At 46.8% G+C, this 25,546-nt stretch overlaps 12 protein-coding genes across 12 annotated transcripts; 7 read left to right on the top strand and 5 right to left on the bottom strand.

The window, feature by feature from the left end:
* Positions 1 to 450: 450 nt before the first annotated feature.
* N7481_000423 (H-type lectin domain-containing protein) lies at positions 451 to 4,836 on the bottom strand (the record flags this gene model as incomplete). Its single annotated transcript, XM_057259642.1, has 4 exons — positions 451 to 1,386; positions 1,436 to 1,984; positions 2,056 to 4,511; positions 4,713 to 4,836. The coding sequence occupies 4 exons, from the start codon at positions 4,834 to 4,836 to the stop codon at positions 451 to 453; spliced, it is 4,065 nt and encodes a 1,354-aa protein (XP_057127474.1).
* A 964-nt stretch (positions 4,837 to 5,800) lies between these two features.
* N7481_000422 (uncharacterized protein) lies at positions 5,801 to 6,850 on the top strand (the record flags this gene model as incomplete). Its single annotated transcript, XM_057259641.1, has 2 exons — positions 5,801 to 6,148; positions 6,257 to 6,850. 2 exons carry the CDS (start codon positions 5,801 to 5,803, stop codon positions 6,848 to 6,850), a joined length of 942 nt encoding a protein of 313 aa, XP_057127473.1.
* Positions 6,851 to 7,233: 383 nt separating this feature from the next.
* N7481_000421 (uncharacterized protein) lies at positions 7,234 to 7,452 on the bottom strand (the record flags this gene model as incomplete). Its single annotated transcript, XM_057259640.1, has 1 exon — positions 7,234 to 7,452. One exon carries the CDS (start codon positions 7,450 to 7,452, stop codon positions 7,234 to 7,236), a length of 219 nt encoding a protein of 72 aa, XP_057127472.1.
* Positions 7,453 to 8,528: 1,076 nt separating this feature from the next.
* On the top strand, positions 8,529 to 9,279 carry N7481_000420 (uncharacterized protein; the record flags this gene model as incomplete). Its single annotated transcript, XM_057259639.1, has 2 exons — positions 8,529 to 8,790; positions 8,855 to 9,279. The coding sequence occupies 2 exons, from the start codon at positions 8,529 to 8,531 to the stop codon at positions 9,277 to 9,279; spliced, it is 687 nt and encodes a 228-aa protein (XP_057127471.1).
* Positions 9,280 to 9,891: 612 nt separating this feature from the next.
* N7481_000419 (wax synthase family protein) lies at positions 9,892 to 11,249 on the top strand (the record flags this gene model as incomplete). Its single annotated transcript, XM_057259638.1, has 2 exons — positions 9,892 to 10,625; positions 10,739 to 11,249. 2 exons carry the CDS (start codon positions 9,892 to 9,894, stop codon positions 11,247 to 11,249), a joined length of 1,245 nt encoding a protein of 414 aa, XP_057127470.1.
* A 258-nt stretch (positions 11,250 to 11,507) lies between these two features.
* N7481_000418 (Zn(II)2Cys6 transcription factor domain-containing protein) lies at positions 11,508 to 12,845 on the top strand (the record flags this gene model as incomplete). The annotated part of the gene is made up of 1 exon (XM_057259637.1): positions 11,508 to 12,845. The coding sequence occupies one exon, from the start codon at positions 11,508 to 11,510 to the stop codon at positions 12,843 to 12,845; it is 1,338 nt and encodes a 445-aa protein (XP_057127469.1).
* Positions 12,846 to 12,993: 148 nt separating this feature from the next.
* N7481_000417 (uncharacterized protein) lies at positions 12,994 to 13,649 on the bottom strand (the record flags this gene model as incomplete). Its single annotated transcript, XM_057259636.1, has 2 exons — positions 12,994 to 13,176; positions 13,236 to 13,649. 2 exons carry the CDS (start codon positions 13,647 to 13,649, stop codon positions 12,994 to 12,996), a joined length of 597 nt encoding a protein of 198 aa, XP_057127468.1.
* A 718-nt stretch (positions 13,650 to 14,367) lies between these two features.
* Positions 14,368 to 15,977, top strand: N7481_000416 (putative MFS multidrug transporter; the record flags this gene model as incomplete). Its single annotated transcript, XM_057259635.1, has 2 exons — positions 14,368 to 14,533; positions 14,590 to 15,977. 2 exons carry the CDS (start codon positions 14,368 to 14,370, stop codon positions 15,975 to 15,977), a joined length of 1,554 nt encoding a protein of 517 aa, XP_057127467.1.
* A 450-nt stretch (positions 15,978 to 16,427) lies between these two features.
* N7481_000415 (class I SAM-dependent methyltransferase) lies at positions 16,428 to 17,858 on the bottom strand (the record flags this gene model as incomplete). The annotated part of the gene is made up of 8 exons (XM_057259634.1): positions 16,428 to 16,893; positions 16,946 to 17,101; positions 17,164 to 17,271; positions 17,327 to 17,337; positions 17,394 to 17,433; positions 17,496 to 17,506; positions 17,567 to 17,674; positions 17,724 to 17,858. 8 exons carry the CDS (start codon positions 17,856 to 17,858, stop codon positions 16,428 to 16,430), a joined length of 1,035 nt encoding a protein of 344 aa, XP_057127466.1.
* Positions 17,859 to 19,288: 1,430 nt separating this feature from the next.
* Positions 19,289 to 20,557, top strand: N7481_000414 (uncharacterized protein; the record flags this gene model as incomplete). The annotated part of the gene is made up of 1 exon (XM_057259633.1): positions 19,289 to 20,557. The coding sequence occupies one exon, from the start codon at positions 19,289 to 19,291 to the stop codon at positions 20,555 to 20,557; it is 1,269 nt and encodes a 422-aa protein (XP_057127465.1).
* A 1,549-nt stretch (positions 20,558 to 22,106) lies between these two features.
* Positions 22,107 to 23,581, top strand: N7481_000413 (uncharacterized protein; the record flags this gene model as incomplete). Its single annotated transcript, XM_057259632.1, has 3 exons — positions 22,107 to 22,370; positions 22,433 to 22,674; positions 22,732 to 23,581. The coding sequence occupies 3 exons, from the start codon at positions 22,107 to 22,109 to the stop codon at positions 23,579 to 23,581; spliced, it is 1,356 nt and encodes a 451-aa protein (XP_057127464.1).
* A 479-nt stretch (positions 23,582 to 24,060) lies between these two features.
* On the bottom strand, positions 24,061 to 25,232 carry N7481_000412 (RHO alpha subunit C-terminal catalytic domain-containing protein; the record flags this gene model as incomplete). Its single annotated transcript, XM_057259631.1, has 2 exons — positions 24,061 to 24,505; positions 24,556 to 25,232. The coding sequence occupies 2 exons, from the start codon at positions 25,230 to 25,232 to the stop codon at positions 24,061 to 24,063; spliced, it is 1,122 nt and encodes a 373-aa protein (XP_057127463.1).
* Between the last annotated feature and the right edge of the window lie 314 nt (positions 25,233 to 25,546).

Here is a 25,546-nt window from a genome sequence, read left to right as displayed (position 1 = left end):
ACGTGCACGTCGTCCGTGATACATTGTTATTCACATTACCATACCATTGTAATTATGATTACAGCCTCCGATGATGTCCTGATGCTTCATAGCTTGATTTGACTTACCCCGCTTGATTGGCGGGCAACATTCACATTCACGTATTGCATTTTTTTTCAGGATGGGAACGGGGGTTTTTTATTCCCTTGCACATATGTACTTATCAAAAATCAGTTTTCTTCATCGTTACCTTATGATACTATAGAATAGACTCGACAATCAATTTGGATTTCATCCATGTCAAAATGTTCATTCTAGGCTCTTTGGGGGGTATGACCTCACAAATGGAATCCAAAAGAGTACAAAAAATTTGAAATACTAGTATCTTTAAGTAGAAATTAAATGCAGCGTGTATCAGAACTAAATTCAGTATCAAATACAAAGCATATCTAAAAAGTCCTTTAAAACAGATTATTCAATCGCAATCCAAATAATTTCACAATGATCCATGTCCGAATCATCCCAGGTACCATATTCCCATTCCAACTCTCGGTTATTCGGAGCACTGGATTTACAATCAAAACGGAAGTTTTTTCCACGTTGAAAGTCAATCTCCGAAATGGCAATGAAAGTGGCCGGTGTGCGCAAGAATGGTTGAGCATAGAATGGTGCTTTATGCTTCAGCTGCTTCTGAGCGCGCACGACTCTCTCACGGTTACTTCTCACGCGTTTTCCATCTTCCTCGGCTGGGTAAGCAAACCAGCCGGCACGGACATTGCGAAATTTGCGACTATCCCATGTGTCGAGGCACATTGTGAATGAGTCGTCGGTTAGATCATCGACAAAAGCACGGATAGAAGTCCATGTATTGGCGCCACACCCATCTTCTGAGGAACTGGGGTAATCGACAGCCTGGAGCCAGACGCAAATCTTCGGCTGAGACGTAAATTTCTGAGTAAACGTAACGCGGCGGCGGAATTTCTCTTTCAATCCTGTTTCTCCAGCTGTATCGACACTTCCATATTCTAGGTGAAGATCACTCGGCAGTGTCATCCAGGAGCAATTGATGTCGAAGGCATTGCACCCTTGGAAAGAGTTCGCTCTCACTGTCAACTCTGACGGCTTGATATCCGAAATTTCAACCGCTATAGATGCACTGCGTGATGCGTGCTCGAAGTCCATGCGGGCAAGGCCGTAGATCATTTTCGGGTTGATGCTGTATGCTTGTAGAAATGGCTTCGAAGTTTTTATCGACGAATCGATGCCAGCCTTGAAGCCCTCGTGGGATGCTGAGAATATGCCACTTTGTGGACCAATAGCGAGGTCATGTTTCCTGTCTCGCTCTTCGTTGAACTGCTGAATCTGCTTATCTTTCTGCGTGTTGTTGTTGCGAGCTTCGTCGAGAGCCTATGGAAGGTTAGTATAAAACACATTAAAGCGTCAACAGACAGCGTACCTTCTGAGCAGCCTCTAGCTTTGTCTGTGTGTCGGTGAGCTTATTTTGTGTATCCTGCAGACTCTTCGTCGAAGTACTTTGGTCTTTCTGAAGAAGTGCAAGATCCTCGCTGTCACCCATATCGCCAGCATCGCCAAAGTGCTCAGTTGTATCGTCGGCAGGCTGTGCAGTGCGGCACCACACGATACCGAGGCGCCATATCTTAGCGTTTTGCGAACTGTCGTCGCTGCGACCGAAGAAACCCTTAACGGTTCCGGGATTGAACGGCACATCAAGGTAGATTACATTCACCATTTCATACGGGACACCGTCCCTGACGATAGTCTTTTTGGGCTCAGCATCCTTTGCACCAGAGTCGGCTGGAGCCGTACCGGGCTCGGAATGAAGGGCACGAGCAATCAAGCCCCGACCACGATTAGTAAATAGGCGTAATCCAAGAACTTGTGAATACTTCTCGCCGAGTCGCCTTCCGTGTTCGATAGAGGCAGAGCTGATCCTTTCTCCGGGAAGGAAAGGCCCAAATTTCTTCACACGTGAATCATTGCGAGACTGATAAAATGTTAGAATAAATATCCCGATTGCAGAAACAGCTTTTGGGGTCTTACCGCTCCTTTTTCAACCAACAGACCGTTCTCATACGAAACTGCCAAATACACGAGAGCACCTTCAGCAATCTCAGCCCTGATCGATCGGACCTCCCAGTCTGGCTTCAGGTAGTCAAGGTTGTTAAATAGTTTTCCTTGGAACTCGTCACCTGCAGCGCTAGAAACGTGGAAGCTACCTCCAATCATTGGATTAATGTCAACAAGAGCCTGCATAGCCCGTTGCTCCTCTGTCGACAGCTGATCAGTCGGCGCGAAAAGAGGTGAATCTTGTGCAGCTTTCTCGTCCATCGCTATAGCATCCTGCTGTTCATCCTCAGTGAGCGCCTTGGCCTGGATCCTTCTGCCAGATAAAGGATTGGCCTTGATTCGAAGTCTTTCCGGTACCACGACTGTAGGAAGTCGCTCCTCGAACGCAGTTGAAGACTGGAAAGGCTCCTCATGGTCTTCATCTGTTGCAAGCTTAGGATCCTGCTCGATCAAGCTGACCTCATTAACGATGCGAGCCATTTGTCGACGGACAGCTTTACGGGCATCGCTGAGGCCTGTGATTGATGCCTCAAAGCGAGAGGTCTCTTCTTTATAAGGATAGAAGCCTGTCTTGTCCTTGGCGCCCTTCCCTCCTGTTTTCGTCAATGCGGACTCTTCTTTCTGGTCATTATCTTCCTTTGTCGCAACCTTGTCGCTGTCACTCCACTGCTGGATCTCCATTGTTTTGCCCTGTACCTGGAAGGCTTGCTCGCCCAGGCGCTTGTACAGCGCTTTGTAGCTCACAAATGTGTCAAGTAGAGTGTTCGTGTAGATTTGTGCATTCTCATACTGAAGCGCAGTATACGATGCTGGCTTTCGTGCAACGAAGCTTCGCAACGCGTCGTACTTTGTCAAAATTGCATAAGTACGCTGAGGACAATCAGCAACGAGGTCAGGGAATCGAGCAGCAGCGCTCATCAGGCTTTGAATATCCCATTGCTGTTCCATCGGTTTGATGTGGCCTCCTCCAGACCAGCTAACTTGGATGGTCGTTTCCGTGTTTGTCTCAATATTGGATCTGGCAACTCCAACATTTGCTTCAGCTTCAATCTGAACTGGCCCGGCGGTCAGCGCGACCTTTGCCTCAGCCTGAATGTCTGTCTTCTTGGCTTTGTTCAGGATCTTCATGCTGACTAGGGCATTGAACTCGCCGCCTTCCAAGAAACCGGAAACGAAAGAGTCGCCATAAACCTCACGGAAATTGTCCTTGTCGACAGATCGTAGAGGATTGTATACAAGAGCATCTTTGAAGTTGATTGTTTGGTTGATCACTTTCACAGAGATGTAGAAGTTCAGATCGCTCTCCTTGAACTTGTCGGAGTCGACAAAAGAGCCTTTGCCGGAACCACCAATCTTGCCAGCTTTGATCGACAATGATCCTGAGATACTCATGTCATCCATGACATCGCTGAGACGATCCACGAAGCGCGACGTGTAGATGACGGTCTGACTTGGGCCACGAGGGGCTGTGGGGTCAAAGTCGTACTTCGTACTTTGTTCCGTCATGCCGTTGAAGCGTTCGACAAATTGGTTCTGTTGTCGAATCTTTTCCATATCCGCCATGCTCATTGCCTTCAAATTGGCCGCATTGTCAATGGCTTTGCGTGCGTCCTCGCGCCTTTTAGCATCCCACGCACGCTTTTCGGAACGAATCTTTTCTTGTTCTTCACGCTCCTCGCCCCGACGCTTTCGTTCGTCCTCGCGCGCTTCCTGGTCAAGTTTTCTGCGGTAGGCACGGTCTTCGGCCAGGAGTTGCTTCTCTTCCTTCTCACGCTCGGCAGATTCGGCCACCTCCTGGGCCGATTTCACAGGAGTTCCAGCGCTCTTGGTCTTGGTTAGAGCAGCTCTGATTGCAGCACGATCAATTGGCCTGGTTGACCTTTCGGCTGCGCGTTTTTGTGCCCGATCAGAAGAAAGAGATCGCTTGGTGGAGCTCTTGGGCTTAGGACGTTCAGCATTGGCCTGAAGGTTTGCGATAATGGCCTCTCGGTCAATCTCTTCATCATCACCTTGAGGCTGTGATGGCTTTCCTGCAGCCGCTCTAGTGGTCTTCTTGTCACTAGCCTGAAGGTTTGCCAGTATAGCGGCCCGGTCGGTTCTTGTTGCATCCCGAGGCTCTTTCTCCGACGATGAAATAGCTCTGGCGCGAGCCTTTGACGATTTCGGTTCGCTCTTAACAGGCTCAGACGCAGGCTCTGCATCCTCCGACTCGCTAGCGCCGTTTGTTGCATCGGCATCATCAACTTCAGATTCAGCTGCCTTGTCCTCAACCTCCGTTCGAGCCTCATCGGCATCCGGCAAATCATCGACAGAATCGCTTTCCTTTGGAGAATCCTCAGTCTCTCCATCGGGCTCATCTTGAGCCTCGGGATCTCCATCCTCTTCCTTGTCCTCAACAGCAGACTTTGACTCCGCAGCCTTTGGCTCTGATTCGGACGCGTCTTCTGTTATAAAAGTTAGCTGAGAGCTCAGTTATCGGGGCTTGTGTGACTCGCCTTCAGCCTTTTCAGCCTCTTCATCTGCCAATCGTTCTTCAATCAACTTTGTCTCGTCGACGGCTTTCTGGGCATTGGCCACAAGCACGGCAGTGGCAGGGTTCTCGACGAGAACTTCCTTTTGCCTAGTCCAAGCGCTAGGAGTGGCACTCTTTTGCGCCATGATTCGCATCGTTGTACCATCGTTGGTTACGACGTTCTCCGATCTGTCAGGATCCATCACAACAGCATCGTCGATGCAGATTTGCTGGGTATAAGAGTTGAAGCTGGTCATATTGTTAGTACTTGTAGGTGTTCAGTTGTAGCAGATGGATTTGATGGTCTTACCCTTGCCCAAGGCGCATAGCATTGTTGTAAGGTGCTAGGAGGAGCGACATATTGGCGACGAATTGTGATTAAACCTCACGAAAAAATTCAAAAAACTTCAAAAGCAGCCTTGGAATCAATATCAAATTGTATGAAAGCACACGTTTGGTACTAGTATGACCCTGTTATGGCAGTTACTAGAGAACTCGGATGCCCAGGTTGTCGAGTATCAATTATCAGTACCCATCGTTCACAGGCTGACAACGGGTAATATATACTCTTCTCCTGATTCAATATTATAATCGCATCGGGAATAAAACTACTCCTTTCCTCTTGAGCAGTTCGAGTTTGTCCCATACGAGCGGCGAGCCCGAGTTGGCTCACCAGCGCGGCATCCCAGAGCGGCATCGTCAAGCGACCGTCACGATCTCCGATGGCGGGCTAAATAACCGATACTGTCACTTCATTGTCTGACAGCTGCTAGACGTCAAGCTCGTCAGACATGAGACCAGACCATGGCTGTGTCTCGGAACCCCCCGAGCGCCACAGGGGGAGGCTTTTGCGGCGGGCTGAGCCGAGGAACTGTTTGTTTGGCAGCTCGCCACTTTCCCCGCATAAATCTAGACCGAACCTATACGAATCCCGTCGGCATCATCTGCCATGCAGCTGCACGCGAAAGCATAAATCAATATCACGAGTCTTTCCTTCAGCTCAGTATAGTTTGAATAATTTTTGAAGCCAGTTTTAGCGATACGAAGAGTCTCTCAATGCCTCCTTCCCTCCTTCCTTTCCAGGCTGTGGTGCGCTTTTTTTGCTTTTTTTTTTTTTTAAGTTTGGATGCCTGGCCTCTAGGAAAATTTGTGTGTATCTACATCACTGAAATAAGTGATTGACGGGATCTTGAGTTCTTCAATCATCATTCTACGTCCAAGATGGTTGCAGTTAACGAAGAAGACGCATATTTGGCTCGTCCCGAAGGCCCCGACCAGAATGAGATCTCCGTACAAGCTAGCCAAGGACTACCACTTGCTCTGCCTTGGGGACTCGAAGTCATCCGTCTGGGTACCACATTTCATTCTGAACGACAAAATACAATGAACCCCTGGTCCGAAGAAACGCCGTTTATACTCTCTGAGCTTCACATGATCAAAAAGGAGCTGCACGCAGAGTACGGCACAAACTCAACATTCAAGAAAGTCGCGACGCATAAAACGTGCGAAACAGGAGATCATCTAAGTCTTGGATTTGGCGTTGGTGTTGGATTGCCATTCGTGGCCTCTGTGAGTGTCAAAGGAACATACGACGAGCATGTACAAGAAAACAAAGATTCCGATAAAATATCTCTTACTTCGAGTTGTCGAGCTGGGACAATTGAGTTTCAAAGCTAGCCTCGACTAACTATGGAGGCAATCAAGGAGATTAAATACGGGGGCGGCTATGAGGGCCTGTGCAAAAGATATGGTGACTACTATGTGTCTGGCTACAGACTCGGAGGAGACACAGGCATCTTGATGAGCGCCTCGGGGAGATCACGAACAAAGATTGAAAAGTATGGCATCACAGCAACTTTGACTGTTTTCTTCGTGTCAGCCAGCAAGCATTGGGAGAAAGAATTCCAGTCATTCCGTTCCGGTCGACAGGTGAGACTCCTCGGATATGATACATTGGAAAACAAGAATTGGCAAAACTTCAGTGCAGCAGGCGACGATGTAAAGGAGATGGAGGCCTGGGCTTCTCGTGGTTCCGCAATGGATGCCGACTCACTTCGAGCCGATACCGATGCGATCATGACACGGTCAGAAAACCTTCTTGAAAGAGTGGGCGAGGTGCTGGAAAAACACGGGTATCAGAATGGCCAGAGCCTTACATTTGCTCAGTGCGAGGGGCTTGTACAAGAGGGAATTGTTGTTGAACTTCTTCTGCAGCCAATGTCGAGATTGCGAGATGTGATTCGGTGGATGAATGAGAGAGACATTATTTAGATAAGGAAATTTATTGCTTTATAGGATTTTCAAAAGACAAATCGTGTAAATTCTGTATCTGCCTTCCTTTTTGTTCAACACCTCTAGTGCTCTTCTAAGCCCCGCCCCCCGGCACGCTGAGGTTTACGGTAATGACGTTCAGCGATGCAGCGCACTCTATATTTCGAAAGTGACTCAATACACACCAGCCTGCGTACTCCCTTTTTCTGAGCACTAAGATTTTCTATAGGATATTCCTGCCTGTTTAACGGGGTTTTATTGACGTTTAATTTCTTAATTTTAATGCACGACACTATCCAAAAAGCGTAGGTGCTCCTATCTGTAATTACCAACTGGAACTCCTCATTCCTTCACACGATAAATGCTCCGATCATTTCGGATTCCTACTTCTTCTGCTTCAGGACTTTCTCGGAAAGGTGCTCGGTGGTACCTGTGATACCACCGTTCCTCATCTCTTTCTTTCTCTGTTCTTTTTCCATTAATTCCATCCGTGCCTTGGCCTTTTTTTCCTCGTCCTCTTTCTTTTGTTGCGCTGTAGGACTTGTCTGATCACCCCTGGGACGTCTCTTTTGACTGAAGCTGGCGTCGCTGTAGTCGGACATCTTAGGCAAAGGCTACCTTGGTATTGCTGTTAGCCTCTACTCATTAGACTTTATACGCGTTAATATGGCGCTGTAGCGTATAGGTTTGATCTTACTTCGAGTAGATACAAATTCGCAATTATGTGTATGGTACTGAAGTACAGTTGGACTCGAGAGACGGTTCGACTTTTTGTCTTGAATTGCTTCAAGTTCTTTCCGAGATATCAGTTTTCTGTATATAGTCGTGGGCACAGTTGCGTCTTGCCTTGAGTAAAGATGAATTTGTAAATGCTTGTGTGGAAGTAAAATAACAATAAGCTCGAGGGACAGCCACTACTCTTCCTTTTATAATTTCCTTTCGACAATTTCAGCTTTCAGAGTATACACAATCAGCTTTTAGAACGTGCTGAATTGCTCTGCTCAAATAATTTAGAAGGCATAGATAGCCGGCCTATACTAGTAGAATATCCGGTCAAAATAATCGGGAATACCGATTATTCGCTTGATATAGCCAAATTCTGCTAAAGATACTTCTATGGTTTGGAAGCGGGATTCTATACGAGAAAGGTGATAGCTGATATGAAACTTATGGCTTTATTAGGTCTTAGACTCATCATGCTCAACATCTCGTGATGAAATACGAAGCACTCAAGTCACAATAGTCCATGTCAAGATGGGCAAGTTTGGCCGATATACTCCGCACAGTGGCAAGCTGAAGAACTTGGCACTTTAGTGCAGTTTGTGTCAATAGTTCATGCGAGTGGGGAAGGAGGCGCCACCGCCACAAATGAGTCGGGTACATAAATTGCTGCAAGGTAGAATTACCCGCGCTATAAGTTCCCTAGGCTGATTTTGGCTGGACATGCACAGACCTCTAGGTTTGTGCGCAGCTTCACCATGCGCTGCAATTACTGAACGAAAGGAAACTCCAGAATATACTCCTAAAGTGAGTGGTGATACTAGTACTAGAACGAGACATATAAAAGAGATGCGTGTCGCAGCTTTGAAACCTTGGAAATTGTATTCCATTCAAGTTCTCAACAATCTTCCAAGGCTCCCCCAATACCTTTTCCAACTACTACTTCAAATTCTTCAAAATGACTATCGGCCCGAAGCTAAATGCTCAGGCTACTACTAAGCCTCTCGACCTGAGTCTTATTAAGCGGAAATATGGTACCTGGAAGAAGATAAAATTGTTTCTTGGTCAGGTAGACGCAGCACGCCTGCCAGTGAGAGTATCCAGAGAACTCAAAACTTTGGACGCGCATCAATTGCGAGATTTGCTAGCCAAAGAAAGGGTTGCCCTTACCACCAACAAAAGATCGACAATCGTTTTCATTGACTGTCAGCACGAAAAAAGTGAGTAAAATATAACTCTTGACCGCGTCGGTGATATTTCATAGAGTTTACATCCTCTTCTTAGACAACGAAAAGTTTCAAATTTCTGGCGCTATTCATATGAACCTTTTGTCCCCCACTGGAGCCGTTCCCACATTCAAAAGCGCTATCACAAGCAAGTCCAATGTGTTTAGCAAGATCGGTGCAGCGGATCTGGTAGTGTTCTATTGCTCTCTGGCGGAGGAACGCTCTCCAACCATGATGGCTCTCTATCAGGATGCGGTACTAGTACCCAAAAATCGACCACCGGGATACAATGAAGGCCAGGTCGTTCGGTTGCTGGCGGGTGGAATAAGGGCCTACAAAGAACTTACAGATGAAGTTATTGATGGCGTACCGGTCAGTGATGACGTGCCTTTTCGTAAGCTCCCTACCTCTGGATTATCCCTTTGTGTTGGCGATACTGACTATATTGTTCTTCAGTCGCCGCATACAAAAACACTTGAGTAAATGTATGGAAGAATGGCAAATCCACTATCCATGGATACTTTTCAAAGGCCGCACAAAAAGAGTGACATGTATATTGGAAACTCAAACAGTTAGTGCTAATAGTGCATATCCCACCATTTCTCAACATCACAATATCTTCGAAACCAATATTGGAAGAATAACTCAATTCAATTTGAAATACTTTTTCTTTAAGGCGCATTATTCAATCCTCTCTCATATTTCTGGATATAAGTTTACGATCGCGACATGCAGACGCGAAAAACGCGCTAGTGTCCTAGCGCGTGCCCAGACTTTTGATCCCATAACCCCAGATTGTCAACTTCCTCGTCAGAGGAAAGGTTCAGGCAGAGGACTAGTCACCACTCTCATCCCCGGAAGATTTAGATCTCAAAACCTCCCCGTATCCACGTGTTCGAGAGTGGATGGATAAATTCAGGATGTCTCGTATCCGAACGTGGTTCTATCGGGCGCTGAACATTCCAAGGTTAAAGGCCCCCCTGACCCACTCTGTCGACGATCCGACTCGTATGATAAAAAAATTATTTATTGTCTCCTCCGTAAGCTGCACACCTTGTACTCGCCCAAAGGTCCCAACACAGGCCTTCCATTAAGATGGAGCTCAACTGGGAATTGATCAATCTGATTTGCAGCGTTGTGGTCCAAAATCTCATCATTGGGACCTTGCTGATCGCGACGCCAAAGCGCTCACCGTATCGCTTCCTTGCGATCCCCATTTTAATATGGAACGCAAGCCGATTTGTACGCCCGCTGGGGTTCTCAGTATACATTCAGACGAATACAGTGGGCATGCTTACGGTCTCCGTGATCACGGCGATCAATGTCTTGCTCATCAACCCGCTCGATGAGCGCGACCTTGCACGCGAAATGCCCACCACCTTTTTCAGGTCGGGCCATTTCTATTATGTCTTTGAGATTCTCTCATTCACGCGTGGAATTAAGACACCACGTCAAGTGAAGAATTTACCTGCACAGCCTGCGTTCTATGATCGCTATGGTGGGAAGATCCCGGTCGGTCGCTATCTGCTGAGGCAGTTGGCAATCATGAGCTGGCAGTTCCTGGTCATTGATATTTTCCAGACTCTGAGCAGCCAGATGGAATCCCAATCTGGATTGAAGGAAATTGAGTACAATGTTCCGCTGGAAAAGTGGATTGAGCGTGCTGTTACGCACAATATCACCTGGTTCCTCGTTGGCCGAGTTATTATCGATTGCTCTTTCAGACTCTCCTCGATCGTTTTTGTGAGTCTGGGCCTTGATGAGCCATCAAACTGGCTACCGCAATTTGGTCGTATGAAAGACGCGTATACCCTGCGCAATTTTTGGGGGTGAGTTTGAGTTTCCTTTCCTCTTGAGAGGGCGAGAAACAGCCCCTCTTTCCCTCTTCCCCCTCTCTCTCAAAAAATGAATAAAAAATTCCCACGGCTGACAAATTTTTTAGTAAATTCTGGCATCAGATGTTGCGCCAGCCTTTCACCACAATGAGTAACTTCCTCGCGCGCGATGTCTTGCATCTTCCAAGACCATCCATTCTCGAGCGGTACACGAATATCTTCATCGTATTCTTCTTATCTGGCGCAATGCACTTCATCCTTGATCTTGCGGCCGATATTCCATGGGAACTCTCGGGCGCGATGCACTTCTTCCTATCCTTTGTCTTGGGAATAATGATTGAAGATGGCGTGCAAGCCTTGTGGAAACGATTCTCACCTCCGCAAAAGTCCAAAGACGGGGAGGTTCTGACTCCTCTATGGAAGAAGTTTGTCGGTATGGTTTGGGTCTTTGCTTGGCTTGCTGTCTTTTCGACACCGTACACGGAGCGTATGGCGCAATTACCTCCCAACGACCTCGTGCCGCTCAGCGTGGTGGGCAAGCTTGGAGTCGAGGTTGGAGGAGGATTGGCATTTGTCGGGGCTGTCCTGTTGTGGTTTACTGTGGGACCAGAAGTGTGAGAAGATGAAATGAACTAATAGAAATGTGTGATAATGTATATAGGTGCATTTTTTGCACCTTTTAGACCTATAATCGAAGATAGATGACTTGTCATGAAGTGCGCTCTGATTCGATGAAAGATTATTCGGCGCCTGAGAAATCTGGCCGCGAATTCCTCAACTCCGACGCCCTTTTCTCAACTTCTCCCGCTTTCACTCACTCGCTCTAACTTTGAAGTGAGCCATGCAGACGCAAAGATACCCATGAGACACTCAGCCATGAAGAATTCACGATACTCTTCCTCCCGACAAAAGGCTTGCCAAAACTGCTCCATCTCGAAAGCGAAATGCGACCGAGGTGTAGGACGATGCAATCGATGTATCACACGCGGTCTCAACTGCACATATGCTCGATCGCACCCCGTCGAGAATTCAGCACAAAATGCGATCCCTCCCAACAGCATTGGTGGACCTTGTAGCCCCGCGTCCTTGGCGGACTCTCTTGGTACAGGCTTTGGAGATGAGATGCCGTCTATGATTGGAAGCACACGATTTTCGGATTTCACTTCAACAGGAAATATGGCGATGCCCGCAAGCGTTTCTGGCTCACCGGCGACCCTCTCCCTGAATTCAGGTCGAATGGACACAGCTCCCACAGCCGTTGCTAATACATGTCTACCGAGGAATGCTCAGGATGGAGTAGACATTCTAGATTTTTCAGGACTGGAACTACTATGCCCAATTGATGTGAACGGGATCACATCCCGTTGGATGAATCCTTTCATTCCAGACTCCGAGCAAAGGATTAAGCAATACCCCGCCAGCATAATAACTTTCATCTGTCGAATATTTAAATCTTATGCCGGATCCGCTATCCGTGGCCGTGGAGTCTTGCCATTCATCCACCCCACTCAGATGAAGCGCCAGGTGCCGAATTTGCCGCTATCAACATGTCTAAGCTTGGTCCGAATGTGTCAACATCCACTACCGGGTAGCGAAAATGCCGCCATTATGATATTGCAGCGTGAAATGGATAATATTACTGAATCCCGCGAGACATACGATAATATGTCTTTACTAGCTGCTTTTCAGGCATACCTTATATACTCAATGGTCCTATACTTTCGACTTGACGTGGCTCGCGATCATTCTCTTCGACATACGATGATTACCTTGCAAGAACTCGCACATGCTTCATGCAAAGGAGGCCTAGTCTGCGCGACCGATCAAGCTAGAACCAGGCCTAGGTGGGAAGAATGGATTATCACAGAAGCAAAACGGCGAACTTTGTACATGATGTATCTCTTCGATAGTGTCATATCCACGCAGGAGAATGTTCCCACATATCTCGGCACTGAGCTTCAGGGACTTCCTGCGCCTGCAGCTAGGATGATATGGGAGGCAGGCACTCGATCTGATTGGGAGCAGGCGTACAATCTCTTCCTGGCGGAATGGATGGAACCTAGTCTTGCGATTGATGAACTTTGGCCGATTCCGGTGGAATTGAATGAGGTCGAGATCGCGAAAAGACGGAGTAGAGTGGATCACTGGTTAGAAGATATTGATGGATTTGGAACTATGCTTTACGCGGTAGTGAGTTGTACTCACGGGGGATGAAGAGGCGTTCTATCCATGGATATTTGCAAGGCCTATTTTTGTTACCTGCTAGCAGTACTAAAATACCTATAGTTTATCTTAATATTGGTATTAATAACTAATATACACTTTGCACTTTGCACTCTGCTCAAGGGCCCGCAAGGCAATATCAAGTGATACAACATGCAGGTTCATTTTGCAGAGAAGCTTTTGAAGAAAAAAGCCTTTTCAACTCGGTTGTGTCACTTGGGGGTAGTTCCAGCACATTGCCTTCGATCACATAAATATCGTAATCGAGCTCGAAAAGGTGATAGATCGTACTCATAAGAACACCAGATAGGGACAGCCCCGACTAGAAATTATAGTAAAGATGACATAGCGCGGAGAAGGGCAAGACAAGACTTGACTTACAATGATCACCGTGTCGATATTCTGTGCTTTCAAGATTTGTTTCGGGGCACTACCGGATGTTGCTGACCATCTTGTCTTTGCAAGGATAACATCGTTCTCATCCACAATAAAGCGTTTGTCGATTTTAGTTTCAGGAGTACCAGTCTTGATTCTCCAAACGGAGTAATAAGCTTCGCAAAAGGCTTTCCACCTTCCACTTCCGGTTGGCCATGGGTAAAAGCGAGTGTTGTGAAGATGGTCAAAGGACGAGATGATTTTTGTGGACGGAGTCATTCCCTTTAGTGTAGTTCTTTGGATCAATGCTTGACCCTCGGGTGTAGTCTCGACAGCACCAAGAAGCAGTGCCATCCAGTCCAAGTTGAGAATGACATATCGCTGCCCAAAGTTTGGGGTTTCTGGAGCTTCGGAAGCCATCCAGATCGATTTTCGAGAGGTTGAAAAAAAAAAAAAAAAAAAAACAATAAGAATAGTGAAATGGAAAACTAAATGCAGTGGGGAGAAAGTTGTAATTTAATGGGATTCTTGCCTAATCATACTATACAATCTTAGTAGCGGGCCTTGCGGAGTTGATGGCGCTCAACGGGCACCATGAGGTGAAGACGATGCGTATAAGGAAGAATACTGTCAACTGGCGGCTACGAAAGGCCGTCAGGTGGAGGAGCTACTACACCAGTGATGAACAATTGCAAGAGGAATCAGGACATGACTTTGGTCATGCCTGCGGCGGGGAGAACGCGGACATGGGGGTGGCCGTAGGGCGATGCTGAGCTGGCAGTAGCCAATTTCATTCATTGTGTAGGTTTCATTGCCGTTTTGTGGGATTTATTACTTGATCTATTATGACAATACGCCGTATTACTTTTGTCTTTTGTTACCGCGGGCGTGGCGTTAGGATGGTTCTGGTTCCCGGGAACGCCTCCTACATAGCCACGGTGCTCAACTCCGCTCAACTCCGTCAGCTCCCTGACACCGTCCAAAAACCGCCTTTCTTGTTGTTATTTAAAGATCTTCGGTTCCAAGGGTTACTTCCACTTATTTACTTACATCCCAATAAATTCTCGTCAGACAACTCAACTCAATTTTTCCGTCACCATAAGCAGTCATTCATTTCAAGCCATTTTTTGATGTTACGATGTCCACGGAGACAAACAAGGACCCCTCTTTGAGTGGTGCTCCGTCCTTGAGCGATGCATCAGATTCGGCATCGGCGGCTCAAGCCCCGCCAGAACCGCCATATAGCATCTTTGACAAAAGGCAAAAGTGGTTAGTCGTGGCTTTGGTTTCAACGGCAGCGACCTGTCAGTTTCATTCAAACTTCGGATGCAAAGATATCATAGACTAATCCTTCTTGTAGTCTCGGGGTTTGCATCAAATATCTATTTTCCAGCTCTACCGACAATTGCGGACGACTTAAACGTCTCACTGGAGCTTGTCAATCTTACGGTCACGTCCTATCTCATTTTTCAGGGAATTGCGCCTAGTCTTTGGGGTCCTGTATCGGATGTCAGGGGACGAAGAATTGCTTACATCTGTACCTTCATCGTTTTTATCGGCGCATGCATCGGGTTGGCGGAAACGAAAAATTATGCCACGTTGATTGTGCTCCGATGTCTTCAGAGTACTGGAAGTGCAAGCACCATAGCCATTGGCTCCGGTGTTATTGGAGACATTACCACACGCGCAGAGCGCGGAGGTTTCATGGGAATTTTCCAGGCCGGGCTTTTGGCACCTGTTGCCATTGGGCCGGTTATAGGTGGTGCTTTGGCTGGCTCAATGGGCTGGAGATCTGTATTCTGGTTTCTGATGATTTACGCTGCTGTGTTTCTACTCGTTCTCATCTTTGTACTGCCTGAAACGCTTCGATCCATAGTCGCCAATGGTAGCGTCTCGTCGTCTAACCCGATGACTCGCTTTCCGTTGCAGACTTATCAAAAGCTTTCGAAGGTGGAAACAGATCCGAATACTCCGCCCCCTCAGCTCGCGGCCAGAAAGAACGTTGATATTTTCGGCCCTTTTCGCATTCTTATTAGCAAGCAGGCTGCTCCGATCATCCTTTTTCTCGCTATTTACTATGCTGTGTGGCAGATGAGCATCACAGCTATGTCATCGCTGTTCAAGGATCGCTACGGTCTCACTGAGATCCAGATTGGTCTCACGTTCATTGCTAATGGCGTCGGGTCTATCATCGGAACATTGATAACGGGGAAAATACTCAATCTTGATTATGGTCGTGTCAAAGGAAGTTTCGAAGCAAGAGTTTCTACTGATGTTGAAGATGAAAGTGCGGTATCTCAGACCAAGAGCAACCAGGAAGACTTTCCGCTTGAAAAGGCTCGCCTCCGGCTTGTACCGTTCTTCTCGCTGCTCCAATGCCTGTCACTTCTTCTGTTCGGGTGGACAATTCAGTTGCCCCATAGCGTTCACATCGCAGTTCCGATTGTCTCTACTTTTATTACCGGATGGACCGCTGTCTCGATGCAATCTGTTATCATGACCTACCTCGTTGATATCTATCACGACAAAAGTGCCGGGGCTAGTGCAAGCCTTAATTTAGCACGATGCTTGTTTGCCGCTGGCGGCACAAGTTTCGTCATGCCGCTGATCAATGCCGTTGGCGTTGGTTTGACTTTTACCATTTGTGTAATTGTCCAGGTCGTCGCATTGATTGGTCCGCTACTGCAGTGGAAATTTGCAGCTGGCTGGAGAAAGAAGGCCGAAGCACAGAACACACAGAATGCGTAAGGCAGCCGACCTTTTGGAGTATGGGTTTTAAGCGACAAGTGTTAATTCACAGACACCATATTTTCGCGGCATTGAAACTAATACTATTCATTATCATAATACAGTTGGCCTGAAGGTCCATCGGCAGACCCGGAAGACCCATCTCAAACCAGTCGCACTCAAAATAACAAAATTATTCATCCGCGGAAGCCCATCTTAAACCATTTGGAAGTTGAAATACCATCTTATATTTTAGAGGTCATTATTCTTGTAATTCAACGGTTGCCTCGTAGCCAGGTATTAATGTAATAATGAGTAAAATAACACAATAGCGCTCGTAAACAAAGTATGCAGACTAAACGGCACAGCCAAAATTAAAAGACGAACATTCATCTCAATGGTTTTCTTCCATATATGACGTATCTTAGAATCAATTAGCATATATTTCCGAAAATGCTTCGATTCAGAGACTCACTCCTTGACATAAGCATGCATATGCTTATCTCGAAGTTGTTTCTTGACTGAAGCCTGGAATATTTTAGACACATCTTCACCCCAGCCTAGTACTTGTGTAAACAGCCTGAGAGAATATGCCTCGATAGCATGCTGCACCATTGCGGCCTGAAACTTCCCCAACTCCTTGAGATATGGATCTTTCGGCCATGGGGAGTAAGGAAGAAAATAGACAAATTGATTGACGTCCTCAAAGCCGGCCTCGATAAGCCACTGCCTTAAATATGGGTAGACATTGTATGGCTTTCCAATTGCATTCGAGGCCATATCCATTGCTCGTAGCAATTCAAAAATCGGTGAGTCGGGAGGACATGTGCCGTCATCACTCCATGCCCATACTGCACTTTCTTGGATTTCAAAATAGGCGCCTGGCTTTAAATGGTCATAGCAACGTTTGAATAGTTGAGGCCAATCCGAAACGCAGCTGTAGGATTGTTAATAAAATTCGGGGGAGGAAGAAGGTTCGAATGACGGACCCTGCGAGTAACCGTGCATGGATGAAGTCAAAACTTGCTGGCTCGTAAATCCATTCCGATTCGAAGTCTTCAACCACGAATTCCACATTCGGAGACACCCAATTTGGCTGAATGGCACTAATATCGTTGCCGATAATGCTAGCCATTGGATATTTTCTGATCAATAAATTAGCCTGTCAGAGTGTAAGATTTTCTTTTCCCACAAAGTGATATCTTACTCTGCCAGGTCAAGAGCCCAGATTCCAGTACCAGTGCCAAGATCCAAGACTTTCTGTGGATTGTTTATTGGGGCTTTATGAAGTTCACCTCTCATTAATAAAAGCCAACTTTTTTGTTTTCATTAGCGATGCAGATTGCCAGGAAAGGGCTAATCAAACTGACATGTGGTGTGTCTAAAAGAGTTTTATTAGCTTTGCCTTTCGGCTAAAAGGGGCCATTAGGAGTTTACCAGGTCCATTCGATCTTGTTCTTCTTCATCGTTTGGCATACTGGATTTGACCAATTAGTGAGATCCTGCTGCATAATGAACACGACAAGATGCCTTATTTACATGTAGTTACTCTGTGGAGACGTTTAGTTAGATTAATGGCTTGAGGTGTAGTGGGATGAGATGCGACATACAATTCTGTTACTGTGATAACGCCTCCCATTTTCATATTCGTATTCCAAGATGCTTGATGATAAAGAAGTAAGATCGGACCCTTCGCGTGCAAATTCACTGTCTTCGTCCTGTGAACAGTTAGGAGATATCTGGCCAATAAGGAACAAATGACATCACGGTAAATGTATCCGCAACAATCGGAGCGCTAGTGAATGTGTTGCCCTGAGCTTCCGCTTCTCCTGCTGGGCGTTCGGTGGGCTTTAGTCCGCTTGGGGGACTCTCGTTGGTACTGGGGAGCACGGGCGAACTCATGTCGACTCTCACAGGCTGGTCGCTGGACGGGTCGTGCAAAAGGAGACTGGCTGGGCCACAAGAGGATTTGCGAGGGGCAGAGGTGGCGAGGATGGAGCTTATAGTTTGCAAGGTCCAGACCTGTGCGGGCCTACGGTTATGCGACCGATCGGATCAGCACCAATGAGGAGGCTTCTCATGATTAAATCGCGATCCCCAAAAATAATCCAGCCGGTCAGGAATCCGCCACGAATCTTACCTTTGTAAGTAGAATGTGAAGAATAATGTTTATGTGATCGCTCTTTCAAAATGAAAAGTCTCAAATGGTATGAATGTTTGATTAAGAGCAGCCCCGAGCAACCTACTCGCCCCACGGCCTAGCAAGTGCGAAAAATTGCAATTCTATCCCGATTCGAGTGCACTGAATCAAGAAGATAGCTAGTGTATGACCATATTGACTCGTTTGCGCATAGATGTTACCAGCCTGTCGGGTCAAGGCCTTCACTGTGAGCCAAATGATCGGCAGGATAATTTCCTAATCAGTTGATGCCCCTTAAAGTATCCAGGACCCCGGTTCCTATTTTAATGCCCAGAAAACCCACTACTAGTAGCGAAATGTCGAGGCTGAAAGCATCAGACACTGATTTCTCTGTGTCACAAGTTGATGGATGATCATAGTAACTTCAAGTTGCCCAGTTCTCAACTTGAACCTTGGAAATTCGTTTTGGAGATTTGGGCAGGCTGGTCATTTCCGAGTCCAAAGTTAGGGCCATCCGTACATAGATATATTTTCCAATCCAGCAGGTTTACGACAAATTTTCACTACAATAGTACTATTCTTGAAATACGAATTGTATCTAAGTCTAGAAAAAAGCGAAGAACAGCCAGGCTCGAGAATTTATGGAACCGAGTTACAGGAGCGTTTTCAAGTTGGTGTGGTGAGGTAGTAGTTAATTCCGAGGTCGACTCAATCAAGAAAAAAAAAAAAAGAAATAACGCCCGAAGGAAATATATCAGATAGAATCCGAATCGCGTATAATTTTCCGTAGGCTGTAAGAAAGACATATCTAAGTACTGGTCAGAGTGTGCTTGATTCTTGCGGTATCGCTCGGCCATAACTGCTCCAAATGAATTTTCCGATATGCCCGATAGAACCGATGTGGCCGACTACGAGCGCAGCCAACATCCAATGAAACTGGGAATTTTTATGTTTTGCGGAAGCCTTACCAGCTTGATCCCAATGTGATCCAACTATGAAACCATATAAAAAGAGTCTTCTGGTGTCGTCTTTTCCCATTTCCTTATCTCCTCACAAATCTAGAGATCAGCCATCCTGCCTCTACCCTAAACTCGCTTTTGAATACTCGGTTAGTGAAGCCATGGTTAAAACTGAATCAATATGGAAAGTGGGCTAACTATAAGGTATCATAGTCACTCTATCTTACTCGGAAATGTCTCTTAATATTCTCGTCGTTGGGGCTGGAATTTGTGGCCCGGCTTTTGCAACTCTTCTCCAAAGATCCAATCCCAAGCACAAAATCACGATTCTAGAGCGCTTTGATTCCTTGCGTATATCCGGACAGCAAGTTGATCTGAAGACTCAAGCCCCTCATATTCTAAGAAAGATGGGCCTTATGGAAAAGATCAAGACGCTTTGTGTGAATGAGACGGGGCTTGAAATGGTAGACTCGACGGATAAGCAGGTCTCCTACTTTCCTGCCACTGCTGCCGGAGAACGTCGCCCGGGACTGACGAGCGAGCATGAAATTATGCGCGGTGACATGGTGCAAGTGCTTTATGATGCCAGTGTCGAGCAAAATGCAGCATTGAAGCCCCAATTGGGAAGCCAAGGGGGTGTATTGTACAGATTTGGCCAAACAATCACGACTCTTGACCAAAACCCGGATGGAGTGGACGTGACTTTCTCCGACGGAAATAGACAGGGCTTTGATCTCGTTGTTGCTGCAGATGGACAAGGATCACGAACCAGAAGACTTGCATTTGGCGAGGAGGTCAGCGACGCAGCTTTCAAATCCCTCGACATTCATGGTGCTTACTTTAGCATTCCTCGAATTGAAAGCGAAGGAAGCCTCGCGCGAGGACACCTCGCCCCAGGAAGACGAATGATCATGACCAGAACCAGCGAGCGACCAGTCACTGGAGTTCTTCTGTTTGCAATGGAACAGTCTGATCGATTGAGAGCATCTTACAAAGAGCACCAAGAGGCTCAAAAGCAAGCTTTTTTAGAGACATTCAAGGATATCGAATGGCAAACCGATCGGCTAATTGAAGGACTGAGAAACTCCGAAGACTTTTATGCTCATGAGCTTGGCCAAATAAAAATGAGTCAACTTTCCACCGGTCGCGTTGTACTCCTTGGAGATGCAGGCTACTGCCCGAGCCCCTTTACTGGACTTGGAACCAATCTTTGTCTAATGGGAGCCTATATTCTTGCAGGCGAACTGGCTAGACATGGAAGCGATGTTAAGGGAGCTTTGAAGTCATACGAAGATGAAATGCGGCCTTTTATAGATGACTGTCAGCGTTTCTCTGCTGGCAGTCTTGGGCTATTCTTTCCCTCTTCGAGACTTGGTGTTTGGTCTATGGGAAAGCTCATGTGGGTTGTGTCTAAAGTCAACGGACTTTTCCCTCAATTCCAAAAGGTCGATAATCACGATGGGTGCATCCCCAAATACCCCGAATTAAAACTGAAGGGGTAGATCAAGTGCCAGTGAAATTGATTCAGCTATTCATCGATTAGTTCAAAATTTACTTTTCTTTGGCTTTTCTCGACTCCTTGAAAAACGGTACTACATCGATGCTTAACCTTCAGCAATAAGGATCGTACGCAAGTACTACATAACTGTCAAGATATAACTACTACAAAGATGAAATAGTTCTAAATTGGTATAATTTATCTCGGCATGAGTGTTTGAGAAACAATCGAATGACAGAGGTGGCAACAACACTAGCAGTTTCAATCAAGCTTACCTCTTCAAGGCCGGAGGGCGCATCTTTGGAAGAGCCGGTCAGTCCATCAAGTAGTGAGTTCATACTTTCCAGCATCCTCTACTGGTTGTGGTCCACGTCATATGTGGAGAGCTCTGTGAGTTGAGGATAATCAACTTTTACTGGCCTTGAGCAGATCAGAGATCCGCGATGAAAGACAAACGCCACCCGTAGTTATCTCCGCCCGCAACGGTTGAAAGCAGGGTTGAGATCCAATTGGCAACAATGGCGAAGTTCCAGCCAATCACATTCCGTTACTCGCTGGGATGTTGAACTTAGCATTCCCAGAAAAGGATTTCGGGCACGGTCATTATCGAACCTAGCGAATCAAAATTGAGCCCATCGCTTTGAGCTCCCAGCATCAAGCAAACCGGAAGGCATCCCGGCGTCATGCCAGTTGGCTCCATCTCTGAGCAAGGGGTCACCCGCCTTGTTACCCGCCAATCACACAAATCCTAGCCGTTAAGGACGATCCATGTCGATAACAGCCGTGTGGGGTAAGCGAAGTCAGACGTTTCTGGAAGTGGCAAAACCGATTACGTGCCGCCCGCTTGGCTTTGGGCGGCTGTGCCGGTGACAATTCCACAAACCATCGAGCAAACGCCTTGGGGGAGGCTTCGCGATATTGTGTCGCGACTTCACGCAAAAGCAAATAATTTCTTCCAACTGGTGGTACTAGCTAAGGTTGTCATGGGACTTGGGGATCTTCTGGCCTACTGCAGGTGTAGGTGTGAGGCTCACAATGGATCAAGCAAAAGTCGGCCTGATTCGCGGATAGGCCACCGACGATGAGCAGCCCCTTTTCTTTTATAGGAACCTACAGCAGGAGTTTGGTTCATGCCGGCTCAAGCAGATAGTAGCCTGATTTGTGGACAAGCCACCGATGATCATCGGCCCTGTTTCTCTTTATATACCCTATGATGTCATGCACTACGTTCAGGTCTCAGCTTATATGTACAATGGGTAGGCTATAGAAGAAAATTGTCCTAGAACCTGATAGCTCGGCTGACGTATCAAGCCAACCATAATGTCACAATGATGTGGAACTCTTTGTACCTTTTAAGATGCTGCTTGTTACACAATGGACTGGCCTACTTATCCTTGGACATACCCCGTACCTTGCTTGCTTTTCCAACTCAAATAGCATACGAGCCCACACCACCAGCACGGAGCTCGACACATTAAAAAATAACAGAAATTTGGATTATCATGAGACTAGCGCCTTTCTCACCAGTAGCCTTAGGGGCGCGCCATCTTGACATGCCACTCGATCATATCGGCAAACCTGCCAACGGAGGATCAGACCCGCTCGCCAATTATAATGATGGAAGAAAAGCCGTGCAAGGAGCTGGCTCGCCCTTGAAGAAACGATTCCCATCATATCCTGGTCTTGATCGTTTTGAACTTTTGGATTTATTGGGTACGGGGGCATTTAGCAATGTCTATCGAGCCTCCGACCGCAAGAACAAGAAAGCCGAAGTCGCAGTTAAGGTCCTGAGGAAGTTTGAAATGAACGAACAACAGGTATGGATCTGACCACTGATTGAAAGTGCCCTGAAAACGAGAGCTAACTGTCACATAGAAAGGGAACGTCAAAAAAAGAGATTGAAATTATGCGACAATTGAGACACCCCAACGTATCTGAGCTCATCGACTGCATCGAGACACATCAGTACTGCCACATTATAATGAAGCTCAGTTCCGGTGGAGAGTTGTTTAATCAGCTGGTCAAACTTACATATTTGAGTGAGGATTTGGCCAGACATGTCATTAGGCAAGTTGCAGAGGCGGTTTCGTATCTCCATCAAACGCTTGGCGTTGTTCACCGGTTCGTTCCACAATAATGTCATACTGATTATCGGACTAAAAGCTAACTGTATTACAGAGACATTAAACCAGAAAATATTCTGTTCGAGTCCATACCGATGAAGCCGAGCAAGACTCCGAAGCCAACACTTCGTGGAGAAGAAGACAAACTTGACGAAGGAGATTTCATCCCCGGCGTGGGCGGAGGAGGAATCGGGGTTGTCACACTGGGAGACTTTGGCTTGTCTAAAATTATTGCCGGCGTTCCGACTGCAACACCGTGTGGTACGATGTCATATGCGGCTCCTGAAATAGTGCGCGATGAAAAGTATACGACCGAAGTGGATATGTGGGCAATTGGCTGTGTACTGTACACTCTTTTAGCCGGGTACCCACCCTTCTACGACCCCGACACAAAGGTCTTGATGAGAAAGGTTGCAAAGGGGCAGTACACTTTTGATTCGCCTTGGTGGAACGACATATCCAATGACGCCAAAGACATTGTTTCGAGACTTTTGACCGTGAACACGGACGAAAGGTTGAACATTGAAGAATTCCTTGCCCACCCCTGGATCACGCAATCTGGCAAGAAAGAAAATCCCAAGGAGTCCAAGAATGCACCTCAAAATGCCCCCGATACGAATGGTGATACGAAAACCGCCAAAACCCCAGAGGTACCGGCCACAGAAGCTATACGTGAAGCGCGTGTGGAAGCACGAACACCTGGTTTCATGAACGTTCGAGAGCTATTCGACGTTGTATTCTCAGCACACCAACATGGACAAAACGAAACACAAAAAGAGTCTCCCGAGGCAAATTTCGTCGCGGCCACTGAAAGGAGAGAATCAAGTGATGAGAGTATCCATGATAAGCTTGATATTGTAAACAGCACGCTGCTCCAGAAGCGACATGCTCGGAAAAAGGAGTGAAGGCCCGTTTAATGGTTAAGGATGTATGATTATTAGGATATTTACGAGTAGCATAAATGAATATTCACGCCAGACAAAAAAGGTTCCAGACCGCCCCCGAGCTATTGGTCATTTTATGACTTGCAACGCAAGATAATTTCTATAGAAATGTATCGTAATTACCACAAGAAATTGTGAATACGCTTTCTTGACAACCGTATGTAGGGAACCTCACAATTGCTTGCCAATTGCCAAGGTATTGTGCGTATGTAGATTAGATTTTTTTACTAGATGAATTGTAGTATGCGTTCGAATACCCAATGAAGAATATAAAGAGAGTTGAAAATTCATTCTGTCATGACCAATATTCGCTAAAAAGACTAAAATCTAGTAAATCATCAAAAGCAATTCTAAAAAGAAAAGCAATGCTATATAGTAACACAATCGGCATTAATCCTTATTCCTTCCAAGTTCGCATCGTTCCTCCCATCATCAAAATTCTAGACGCTGACCAGCGGAGTCACGGTGACATTGAAGTCGTTCTTTTCACTCAAGTAACTCTCGGAGCCGGTTTGGAATGCAATAGGCTCCTCCTCGCTGACGCTTGTTTCTTGAGGGGTGCGATCTGCTGCAGGCCAGATCTCGTGACCGACCTCCTCTTCCCTCTTGCGGTGTTCCATGACGACCTCGCGCACTGTCTTCTGGAAGTGGAGCGGACCCAGCTCCATCTCGGGGTGGAGCAAACCGTTGACGAAGACACCGGCGTTGATGTTCTTTTGGGTACCGATGCAGAGGTACTTGTCCTCGGACATGATCCGCTTGTACATGTCACTAATGACGCTGAAAGCCTCGTCGGTGGCATCCTTGTGACGGTAGACCTCATAGCGCATCACACAATGGGTTGGGCTAACAGGAGTGAAACGCTGCATGAAGAAGAAGTTGGGACTATAGAAGTTAGAAGTGCTCTGTAATTTCAGTGGTGATGAGATACTCACGAGATATTGAAAGAGGCATTTGGCCAGAAGTAAGTGGTGGCAATGCGGAATCCTTTGGCGATCTGATCCTCTCGTGGAGCACCGTAGTGCTGAATGTGGCCGTCCTTGGGCTTGACGTAATAAGAGTTAAGGTCGGCAATTGTGGGAATGTCGGGGTGGGCGACTTGGCAGTGGTAGCATTCATTATAGTTATCGGCGAGAATCTTCCAGTTGAATGCTCCCTCCATATCCCAGGTGTGGTCGAAGTTATACTCGTCAAAGTTGTAGTATTGGAAGCGGGGCTGCTCATCAGCGCCCTCAAAGTCATCCTTCCAGGCAACCTCTGGGGTTTCAGATGAGTCCAGGTTCACCCAGACGAATCCATTCTTGTCGAGGTGCACATGGGCGGGCGAGAGATCCTCGCTAAGGAAAGCCTTGATCTCGCCTTCGTGGTCCTTAGCAACAACGAACTCGTAGCCAGCAGCGTCATAGCGGACCCAGTCGCCGGCATTGGGGACGCGGGCCTTGTGTGTGGTGAGGAGCCACTTTCGGGAGAAGATAGCTCGGCGTTCCAGCTCATACATAGCCTGAGAGGTGTACCAGGGCGCGGGAAGGGCGCGAATGGGGGTCTTCTTGTCTTTTGCCTCCTCAACAACTGGCGTGGCGGAGGTGCCGAAGAAATTCCTCAAGAATGACATGGTGGATGTGATTAATCAAAGACGGGTCTTTGGAGTAAAAGTGTAGAGAAGCTTGATGCTTTGATTGATCTTTGCTTTAGAGTTGCTGATAACTACATTTCAACCAGACGAAGCTGCGTTTCTATATAGCTATCTCGACCAGCTTGACACGGCTTTCATGACGCCTCGTCCGATGTCTTGGACGGTACTCGAACTTTCGCATCCGAAATTGGTGGCATACCACAATGCGCACGGCAATCAGGTGGCCAATTTCCCAGCCATTGTCCAGGGGTTTCAACGGGAGTATACCTAAGAACCGGTCAGGTGATCGGTAG

Source organism: Penicillium waksmanii (genome assembly GCF_028829765.1).
Source record: "Penicillium waksmanii strain IBT 27052 chromosome Unknown utg000001l:1.0-4852451.0:1.0-4856178.0, whole genome shotgun sequence".
Taxonomy (NCBI): domain Eukaryota; kingdom Fungi; phylum Ascomycota; class Eurotiomycetes; order Eurotiales; family Aspergillaceae; genus Penicillium; species Penicillium waksmanii.
Note: the sequence above shows the minus strand (reverse complement) of the source record. Positions and strands in the feature narration are given on the sequence as shown.